Source organism: Salarias fasciatus, chromosome 5 (genome assembly GCF_902148845.1).
Source record: "Salarias fasciatus chromosome 5, fSalaFa1.1, whole genome shotgun sequence".
NCBI classification, from domain to species: Eukaryota; Metazoa; Chordata; class Actinopteri; order Blenniiformes; family Blenniidae; genus Salarias; species Salarias fasciatus.
In genome coordinates this window covers 20203991-20214877 of record NC_043749.1, presented here as the reverse complement: position 1 = coordinate 20214877, position 10887 = coordinate 20203991, and the positions used below count along the sequence as shown (strand labels likewise).

At 45.7% G+C, this 10887-nt stretch overlaps 1 protein-coding gene across 1 annotated transcript; it reads right to left on the bottom strand.

Annotated features, from left to right (window-relative positions):
- Nucleotides 1-253: 253 nt before the first annotated feature.
- On the bottom strand, nucleotides 254-10765 carry mybphb (myosin binding protein Hb). The gene is made up of 12 exons (XM_030091898.1): nucleotides 10386-10765; nucleotides 7508-7642; nucleotides 6712-6879; nucleotides 4806-4894; nucleotides 4523-4718; nucleotides 4301-4440; nucleotides 3805-3964; nucleotides 3537-3673; nucleotides 1549-1735; nucleotides 1405-1460; nucleotides 697-728; nucleotides 254-586 (listed from the first exon to the last, which is right to left on the bottom strand). The coding sequence occupies exons 1-10, from the start codon at nucleotides 10627-10629 to the stop codon at nucleotides 1429-1431; spliced, it is 1488 nt and encodes a 495-aa protein (XP_029947758.1). The 5' UTR covers nucleotides 10630-10765; the 3' UTR covers nucleotides 254-586; nucleotides 697-728; nucleotides 1405-1428.
- Between the last annotated feature and the right edge of the window lie 122 nt (nucleotides 10766-10887).

Genomic DNA, 10887 nt, shown 5'->3' with positions numbered 1-10887 from the left:
GATTAGCGTGTTCACTTTTTGCACAGGGATTTGAAGTTTGGCCCCTGACACTCGCGGAGGTAAAAAAGAACAAAATAATGTTTCTCCATGAGGTGGGATGGCCAACCACAACACCACTGTCCTAATCTTATTTGACAAATACACGATATACTGAACTTTAAAACAAACATTCATGTGCATGAAACCAAAGAACAAGGGACTAAATTTGACAGAAGACACTGAATGGACAAAACCAACAAACAAAGCAGAAATTAAATATTTTATTGATATAAACACGTAGATGTTACATGTAGTTCTCCTACGAGGAACAGTAAGCTCATGCTGCAGAATTGTTGCCGTACACCTGCAAAGCTACATTAATTGAAATGTCATTTATTTGTGGTGTTGTTGGGAAAATAGCTGACTGGAAAAGAGAAGACGAATCTTGGACATGGATGTGGACTTGATGCTGTAGCTGCAGGTATAAAGCAACGCCGGCTGATTATGACAAATGTTCACATTGGGCGAGCGGTCACAAATTACAACACTGTAGTAGTTTGGGCACTAGCCATATATACATGTTATTCCAGGAATCCAGCACCTTCTCCTGCAGAGACAAAGAAATATTGTGAACCTGAAGCAGTTTTTTTTTTTTCTTTTTCTTTTTTCGTCATCATTGTGGAAGACGGTTTTGGAAACACTTTGAGTGGGACGTACCTTATGTTGCAAAGGCCTCATTCCTTCTGCTCCTATTTTGAGAGAGCAACAGATGGACAAATAACAACAACAACAGGTGTTAGGAGGGAGTCACAAGTCTGATTGCAGAAACAAGACCAAATCAGATCAGTTTAGGGGAAAAACAACTAAATTAAATACATATTAACAGAAATACTAAACTTCTGAAAGGTATTAAAACCATCTTGACTGGTCAGTATTGTAAAGGAAACGTTATCAACACAAATTAAAGATCTTATTCATTTACAGTGTGTCAGTATTAAAAAAGTAACCTACAAATAAATTTCAGTGTCCAAAAAGAAATGACTGCTCCTGCTGACTGGAGGAAATGTGATTAAGCCTCGTTACTGGGCGCACCGGGACTCATTACAGATTTAATTTATGGGCGCTGCCACTTGGACCCTTCCAGTGGCAGAGGCGACCTTTTCCAAGTTTAGTGCCCTCCATGTATGGAAAGAAAGTCATGGGGAAGGTAGGCGTCACCTCAGCACCCATATAGATCCCCTTCACTGTCCAAAAGAGCCTGTTCCATTGTTAAACAAACCACAACCAGTAAAAACCTGCAAAAAAACGTTACAACTGCAGTACAAATCAAGCCTGTTTCAACGAGCTGATTAAAGTTTTAATCGTGTTTTACTACACACAAGGAGCACAGATATTCTGCAACGCAGTGTTGGAAGGATTTCTGACCTGTTAGAGAGGGACAAAATTGGCCTATTTCTTGTCTGCATCTGCAACAACTGGCTCTGTTGAAGGCAAAGAAACAGAAAGCTTAGTTCAATGCTCAATGCGAACGAACGCCCTTGAGTTCAGTTTGGATCGACCCTGACTTACGTTTGACCTCCAGCTTGCAGCTGACCGTCACCTCTCCGTGGTCGTTCTTGGCTCTGCAGGTGTACACGCCACCGTCGAAGTTGCCGGGCTTGCGGATCTCCAGTGAGCAGATGCCCTGAACGCAGATCTGCCTGAACTTGGGGTCGTCTCCGATGATCATCTGGTTCTTCATCCACTCGATCTTGGGCTGCAGAAACACATATCTGATGGGTATAATGTAGCCGAGAAGCGCGCGGTAATTCAATTGGGCGAGCGGCAGTGGCGCTTCTATTAATATTCGTGTCCACTTGGCAGGAACAAACTCTCTGATTGAAGCAGACACACAGCGCACGCCCGCTTTGGGAGTTTTAATGGCACCGACATGCTGAGGACGCTCAACTGGCCCCGCGGGGGAATGCCACGCACGTGACCCCGCTCTCCTGGTGACCTCTCAGCCTCTCTTGGCCCACTCTCCTCATAATCTCTTCCAAAATACAGGAGTGCATTTCAAGGCCGGCGATGTTTGGTAGCGTTGATGAGGAGGAGGATTATGAGCCTGAAGAGGCTCAGGCAGCGGGCTAACAGGGGCAGGTGAATATCTTCACATCATCGGCTCAAAGCCGCCGCAATGACAGCAATGTCGGAGCGAAGGGAGGGAAGGTGCTGCCGCTGACAAGCTGCCTAAGTAAAGTTTTGACCACTTGGCACCGCCGGTGTTACGAGATAATCTAACACCTGCATCAATGCCTGCCGGAAAGATCGCAAAGATCTTGACTCATCCGGACAGTTATCTGCTCTGACAAGATCAAATATACTTTAAGACATCATCATCCACCTGACACTCACTTAAATAATCACTTTTACAGAGTTAAACTCACATATGGTCACTAATAAGCATTATATAATTACTTAAAATAACTAAACAAATTCAACTTTTTGTAATTTACAAAGAGTTCAATTTATCTTAAATGTTGTTTCCTTTGGGCAAACTGCAAATCAATGCATGCAACAAAACACAGGGTATAAATACAGAGACTAAAATATTTCATTTCCTCTTTGAAGATGTACTTCTGGACCTTTTTGAAAACTAGTTTGGGAGAATTTTGTAACTCTAACTGCATAATTCACAGGTTATTCACATGATAAATTGTATCTGTTCAAATGTGAAAGTTACACACTAGAAAGACACTGCAATAATGTTACTAGCATATTTGTAAAATTAATTTTTTTTTGAATGAGTTGTGTGTCTTCATTTTTTATGGCAAGCTTGATATTTTTAGTTTTTCACTCTTTCACAGCCAGGTCACCTATTTGACTGACTACCTCATTTGTTCCAAATGAACAACGATGTCCTTCGCTGCCCCACTTGGAAAAAGCACCGCTTACTCCAATTTAATGTGAGAAATGATCCGACTGATGTCTTTACTTTGAGGAAGATGTGAAAAAATTGTAACAGCATAATGAACCAGTGACAAGTGACACATGAGAGGCAGGATTAGCTACAATGCGGAATCTTTGACAGAAATCCAGTCAGGAATAAATCCAAATCTGACATATTTTAAGCTATGAATCACAAATTATTTGCATTTCCAGTGAATTTTAGCCTTTTATAAACCACCTTTCATAAAAGTTTAAATTTACAAACATAGTGATTGACATATTAGTGAAAATATTCCCCTTTGTTTAAATCAATATGTTTGTTAATACTTTATTTCACTATGTGCAAATAAATGTACATATTTATATTTGTTCTTGGCTGCTGATGAATGATATTGTTGCTTTTTTACACTGTGCAATAAATCTGGCGCACTCTAAGTGCTGCTGCTGTTTCCTTAGGGGATATGAAGTATACCGTATCAGATTTTTTAAAAAAACCTGCCTCTTCAGCTGGTTCAGCCTGTTTCCCGTTGATTGATGCTGCTGTCAAGGATAAAAACGCATAGAAACACCGCGGGATTAGTTCTGCCCAAACAAAAACAAACTCCTGTTGCAGAGGTGAGGCTCTGTACCTTCGGGAAGCCTCTGACGGAGCACAGCAGCTTGGTGCTGTAGCCCACGGTGGTGGCGCGGTCGCTCAGGTTCGTGGTGAACTTGGGCGCTTCGGAGAAGTCGTGCTCCTTGTAGTCAGGCGGCTTGTATTCAATGCCTGAAGGACGGAGCAAATCAGCAGGATGGAAGGTTACAGATATATTCAACTTTGGAGATACTCTCACTAGATTTTCTGTTCTTTTTTTTCCACTTTTAAGTAAAAGCAAAAAGGTAGAAAAAGGAGAGTACCCGTCTTGAGGATTTTGGCTTCCTCCTTTGTAATAGCAGCATCTTCACTTATTCCACACTTGTTTTCAGAAAAGACTCTGAACTTGTACGTGTTTCCCATGATGAGATCAGAGACGGTGGCGTTCAGCCGATGGTAATGCTCCAGCACGGTGAACCAGTCCTGCGAAAACACAAGCGCAGCCAACACATGATGGATTTTTTGGAGAGGTGTTAAAGACTCAATGTTTACACTAATGTAATCTATCTGGAGAGTTTGTGCGTGTGTGTGTGTGTGTGTGTGTGTGTGTGGATTTGTTCCAGGTTCTTCTCACAAGCCAAAAACACGCACATCAGATTAACTTTCCTTATTCCATCAGTGTGAATGTAATTTGTGTATCTGTCACTTCGTGTTTGCTCTGTGAGGAACCGGAGGCCTGAGAGTTAGAGTAACACAAACTATAGAAGATGATCAGTTGAACGGATGAGAAGCAGCTACTTTCCGTCATCGACAACTTACTCCAGTTTTCTTGTCGGCCTTCTGGACCGTGTAACCGGTGATTTCTGTGTTTCCGTTGTCTTTGGGTGCGGTCCACTCCAGAGCCACGTTGAAGCCCCACGTATCAGCGATCTTGACGCTGGCGGGAGGCCCCGGCAGCTCTGTGAGCAAAAACGGCCGGACGGTTGAGTGCTGAGCGGCGCTGCCTGGAACGCCATCTCGCTGCGTCGCCATTTTTCTCACCGACAATCTGGAGGGTGATCGGGGCCTTGTCCTCAAAGTCATCCACCTTCACGCACATCTCGTACACGCCGGAGTCGTCTCTCTCGGCCGCGCGGATGAACAGGATGCTGTCCCTGTCGGTGCTGCGGATGTTCACCCTCTTGGCGTCCAAGGCTGCACCGCTCTTAGTCCAGGTGACAACAGGTTTGGGCTTTCCCTGAGAAATTAAGAAAAGAGACAATCCTTCAATGAGTTCTTGCTTATTATCGATGTGCAAAACCAATACAGGACGTTTCTGGCTTACTGTGAAGGGGATGGTGAGATTGATCTTGTCTCCAACATGAGCGACGTATCTCTGCCTGAGGAAGCGGGGCAAACGGACCTTGGGACGATCTACGACGGGAAAAAATGGGACAGAATAATCACTGCAATTGAAGTCTATTTCATCTCCAGGATAAAAAGACTGTCAGTAGAGGCCAGAAACAGCCTCGACAGGATTTGGGAGATCTATTCAAAAGACCTTAAAAGGGGATTTAGGCCCCTTTTGTGGGCAACCAATCTCAAAATTGATGATCCAAGCAAAGCTGATCTGATCCAGTGGAGGCAAGGGGGGTTTTAACTGGTGTTAGCAGGGAGTTTCTTTACTTTAACAGGTTGTAAAATTCACCAATATACTTTGGCGTCTGTGTTCTGCAGACCATAGCTTTCATGTCAATCACACGATGTGTTACAATAAACAGAAAACAGAATATGAATACAAAAAAATGAGCCCATCTTTCTATCTATCTATCTATCATTGCATGGACATTATGGACTGTAATTTGCTGGAAGTATCTCGTCGAGCCTCATTTGTAAGTGAATTGGTGAGGACGACCACCTGCTGAGAGCAATGCAGCAACACTTGTTGGGACTCTAAATAAAGCAAGAGTATCGCCTCGCCTCATGACGCATGATTCGGATATTCAGTTACTGCCTCTGCACATCAGACTGCATTAAAGTCAGAACTGAATCGAGGACGAAGCAACTCTTCAGCGACTTTTCGATCGCTTTGAAAAAGCAACCGGATAAACATAATCTATATGACCCTGATCGTTATTTTGTGCTTAAAACAAGACGGACATAAACAAACTGGAATGAGGCAGAGTTCATCTGTAAATTAGAGGAAGTCTGCTGTAAGTGAAGGTTCTTATCGCTTCGTACAGAGAGGATTAGTCTTAATGAACATTCCCCCTGCAAAGTCTGCGGCATGTTTCAACACAAACACTGATTCGCTGGCAGTGCCATGAGATTTGTCCGTCATTTGAGAGGGTGGATGCATTCCCTCCGCCCCCTCGCGACATGCAGGAATCCACCACGTCCTCCTCCCCCCTTGCCCACTCGCAGTCAGATCACTTGACACCATCGATCTTGCAAAGCAGAGCCTGACACTCCCCTCAGCATGGATCCAAGTAGGGATCACAGAGCAATGCCAAACCCTCGACAGAAAAGTCTGCGTTAACACCACAGACGTCCAAAGATTTCTACTTGTTTTGTGGGAAACCATTGATAAGCTGATTTTACAACTGGACCCCCTGCTGCGGTCAAAGTGGACGCAGTAATTGAATTCCTGCCAGTTCTGAGGGGATCGAGTTTCCTGTACGACCCTCCACTACACATAACGCCAAGCCGAAGTAACACGGCTCGTCTTTTTAAAGCCCTCGGGGTCCAATCATCATTTTACCGCAAATGATTTTGGAGACACCGTCCATGATTAACACGGGAAGGTGTTCAGCATCAGAGAAACCGTCCACTTAACAAGTGTGTCACTATCCCGCTGAGGAACGGAGTGGAACAAGAGAGAAGAGTTTTACTCCATTAACAGTCCAGGTATAAGTCAACAGGACAGTGACAGCTGAGAGGAAGACATACCTGAGCTGTTTCTACGTTTTACTACTCCTCCTTATAACAGTAAACAGCTTCATAAAGATTAGACTCGACCAGGGTCGGATGGCGAACCTCATCCACCAACATCTTACATAACAGTTCAGCTCATCGTGAGAAGAAGTCTCGCAACTCCTCTGATTTCTATCCTTAGTTTGTTTTTTTCTTCTGTAAAAGCCTGAAAACTAAAATAACAATTTCAACACTACTTCAGGTGGAAATCAAGAACAACAGAAGAACATTTTCTCTCTCTGTGGTATTTTATATCTTGCAGAAACAACCCTTCTTACCAGCAACCTCCTTCACCAGGACGGCCTCGGGGAGGCTGACAGGGGGGCTGGGACCGCCGGCGTTCACAGCCACCACGCGGATTTTCAGACGGTCACCAGTGGTCTGGTTCTTGATGATATAGCGGCAGGACTTCTGCAGATCCTCATTGACTGCTTTCCAGTCCTCAGCTAGATGAGAAAATCACACAGAGTAAAGATATGAACTTGAATAGTTTACAAATCTGTGATAAAAAACTAGTGAATTACCACATTTGCAGACAGAGTCAATATAACAAATCTCATTGTACAATCAATTAGGATTAGATGAAGGGAGTTTGCTCACATGTAACGAAAATTGGGACATTACATAAGACGTCAGATTGCCGTGCGTCCCCTCACTAAATCCAGCCCGCACCAGACAGTTGCTGACATTAGCTTCAAGCCGTAAGTCTAAAAGCAGGACGTCAAGCAAGACCACAGCAGCTCCTGAAATGCCTCTTTCCTTGTAGGGACAAGTTAGGTAGCTCGTCATGTAACTGTATGGCTGACGCTAAGAGACAGCTGCAACCGATACGGTTGACCCACTTTAAAACAGAAATTCAGAAGAAATATTCAGAAGAAACATTTAAGGATGAGAGACGCGACGAGAGCTGCTCAAGCAAAGACCTAAAATCAGCTGTTGAAATGAAAGCTTTCCAAAATAACTCGGAGGTCAGCTGACATTTTTGTCGAGGTGTATTAATACCACCATCCGGCCTCCCCTTCGCAGCACATGTCAGTTTATAGTGCACCTGGTTCAAGGCAGAGCGGGACTCACTTCCATCCTTTGCGACTTCAATAGTGTATCCGTCCAGACCGGTCGGTCCGATGTTCTCAGGCTGGCTCCAGATGATGGTGACAGAAGTGTCGTTCTTGTCCTCAACGAACAGATCGACCGGAGCGCTGGTGGGCTCTGCAGAGGGGGAAACACAGAAATCATCAAAAGTGCTCAAAAACTCATGTCGCAGATCATTGCATAGCGAAAATTCAGCTCCGCAACTGATGAACAGTAGATTGATCTCACTCTCTGATTAGGTTTCCAGATGGTTACCTTTGGGCGGGGGTGGCGGAGGTGTGGGTGCTTTAGGCTCTTCTGGTGCGGGCGCCTCAGCAGCTTCAGCTGATGTTAAATAGGCATTTGCATTATTGTCGACAGCAGATAATGAAGCGGAGCGACGGCATCTGATGTGATCTCGCTATGCTCTCAATGTCCCCGGCTGAGAGGTCGGAGAGTTTACGCGGCCATTACACTGAGGGCTTCAATCCACTTAGTCTCCAGTGACACAGTAACATCTGAGCTATTGAGGGCTGAGAGAATGACAGGACGGCGCGCTGGTTTACCATCGGCAGGAGCTTCGCCCTCTGCAGCGGGAGCAGCTTCGCCGTCTACAGCAGGAGCAACTTCTTCTGTGGCCGGAGCAGCGGCGGCAGCAGCTATTATTAAATGTTAGATATTAATAATTAGTGCACTGAAGCAGTCATGTCTTAAATGTGTGTGTACAGAGTGTAGAAAGGCCTTATCCAAAAGGCTCATGGGTTATCCTTTAATTGTACTCTTATAGAGCAAATGTTTTACTGAAATAGCTCAAGTGATACATTTTTTTATTTTTTTTTTTACCATCAGCAGGAGCCTCGGCGGGAGCAGCTGGCGATTCCTCAGTGGCAGGAGCAGCAGCTGGTAGTCGAGGTTAGAAGATATTAGTGGTTAGCTTTCCCGATAGAGGTCAATGGTTTGGCTTGAAAGCGAAATGTTGGTTAACCCTAAAATGTTTGGGGTTTTTTTTACCATCGGCTGGGGCCTCTGCAGCAGCAGCGGGTGCTTCCTCAGCGGCAGGCGCAGCAGCTGATATTACAGGTTAGGAGATGTTGGAGTTGGATGTTAGTGCTTAGTTTAGGTGAAAGAGGTTTCAACAATATGAATGGAACATCCGTTAATCCACTGGTGGTGGTTTTTTACCCTCGGCGGGGGCGTCAGTGGCGTCAGCGGCGGGTGCAGGTGCTTCTTCAGCAGCAGGTGCGGCGGCTGGTATTACAGGTTAGAGGACATTCCAGTTACATATCAGCGGTTAGCTTTACTGTAAAACGTCAGATTTACAGATTTTTAGTAGTGTCAATACGATAATCGCTAATCCACTGATGGTTTTTTTGTTTTTTTTACCCTCGGCGGGGGCTTCGGGGGCGGGAGCCGGTGCTTCCTCGGCAGCAGGTGCGGCGGCTGGTGTTACAGGTTAGAAGACATTTGAATTTGATATCAGTGGTGAGCTTCACGTAGGAGTGTGAGTTTTAGTGGTATTAAAAGAGTGTTTGTTAATCCACTGATTACCATCAGCAGGGGCATCAGCGGCGGGGGCCGGCGTTTCTTCAGCGGCAGGTGCAGCGGCTGATATCACAAGTTAGACGATTTTAGTGCTTTTAGGTGTAATGGAGCGTGGTTTGAGTTTTAGTAAGAGTATTAAAATGTGGTTAATGTGTTTCTTTTTTACCCTCAGCAGGGGCCTCTGCAGCAGGAGCAGGCGCTTCTTCTGCAGCAGGCGCTGATTGTAAAGGTTAGGAGACATTAGAAGTCGACTTCCATTAGTGTGAAGAGCTGAAGTATAGTGTGTTAGACTTTCATAATATTAGTAAGATCTATGTTTATCCATTGATAGTCATCTTTACCATCAGCAGCAGCTGTGGGTTCCTCAGCAGCGGGTGCGGCAGCTGATTTTAGAGGTTAGAGATCATTTACATGACATGTTAGTGCCGTTAGTGTCGCTGTAAGATGCCCGGGTTCTTGCATGATCCAGATAATGTCATTGTTAATCCACTGATAGTCAGTTTTACCATCAGCAGGCGGCTCAGCGGCAGCAGCTGGTGGCTCTTCTGTAGCAGGTGCTGCGGCTGATATTAGAGATCAGAGGAGGTCAGACATATAACACTTTGAAAATATTACACATTTTCAAGATGTTATAAAAAAAGGGTTAAATCTGGAGAGAGATAGAGAGAAGAAAGGTTGAAATGTGCAGAAGTGGGTGAGTCCCTCCTGTCTGGATATCATACCATCCGTGGCTGGTGCATCTGCAGCAGGAGTGGCAGATTCATCGCGGCAGCAGCTGATTTCAATGTTAGATGTGAGACAGATTTATTATTAATCGGGGTTTTTTTTTCTTTTGTTTCCGAGAACACTGTTAAGGATTAGAAATCATATAGAAAGTTAAAGGTTTTTGTGAGAGAGGAGCTCTTAATATGCGTCCATACATCCATTTGAGCGCACATCACATCAGTGCAGGTTGATCCAGAAATCCACCGTGAATGTGGTGCGGATGTAAGAAAGGCACATTAACAGCTGCTTTCCAAGTTCACATCGCAGCGCGGACACTACGTGTAGCTTGACTGAGCTAAATGCAGACGGTTTAATGCAGGAGTCATGCAGTTTGCCTTCTATCGCAGTGACTTCTCACCGAGAAAACCCAAAGGACCCTCCGCCCGAGCGCGCCTACGAGCGCCCGTGCGTAAAGGTCACCGCGTGCTTACCGTGAGCTGTACCAACATTTTGGGCTTTAATTCAAGGGTCAGACAACTGATCCAAGGGTCATCCGAGGAAATTTACACAAAAGGCAGGCTTTATGTTGTGTATTTTAACGGTAAAGTGGCGATAACGCGCCGCGAGGCTTTACCATCGGCGGGTGGAGGAGGGGTGGGGGGCTTGGCCTCCTCTGCCGGTGGGGCGGCGGCGGCCTCTCCCTCTGCGGGGGCAGCTTCGCCTTCAGCGGCCGGTGCGGCTTCGGCCGGAGCGGCCTCAGCCGGAGCGGCCTCGGCGGGTGCGGGTTCCGGGGCGGGGGCCGGCTCCTCCGCCTTCTCCTCCTTCTTGGCCGGTTCCTTCTTGGGCGCCTTCTTGATTGGAGCAGGCTTGGACGGCATGTTGGCGGTGGCAGCTACTTCCCAACTGGTTAAGTCCTTTAAACTGTATCCAATGCCACCGTTCCTGTGCGGGCGTCAGGCTTTTATAGGGGGCAGCAGGTCCAGGCGCCGCCCCCCCACCCCCCCAATACTTCACATGTAATAGATACTGAGCAGCAGATCAGATCAGATCACCGCCTCTGTTTATCCCACTCATTAGTTCTCACTGCATCATTAACTCAGCTGAGATATTAGACTGTAACCTAAGTCAAAGACTAA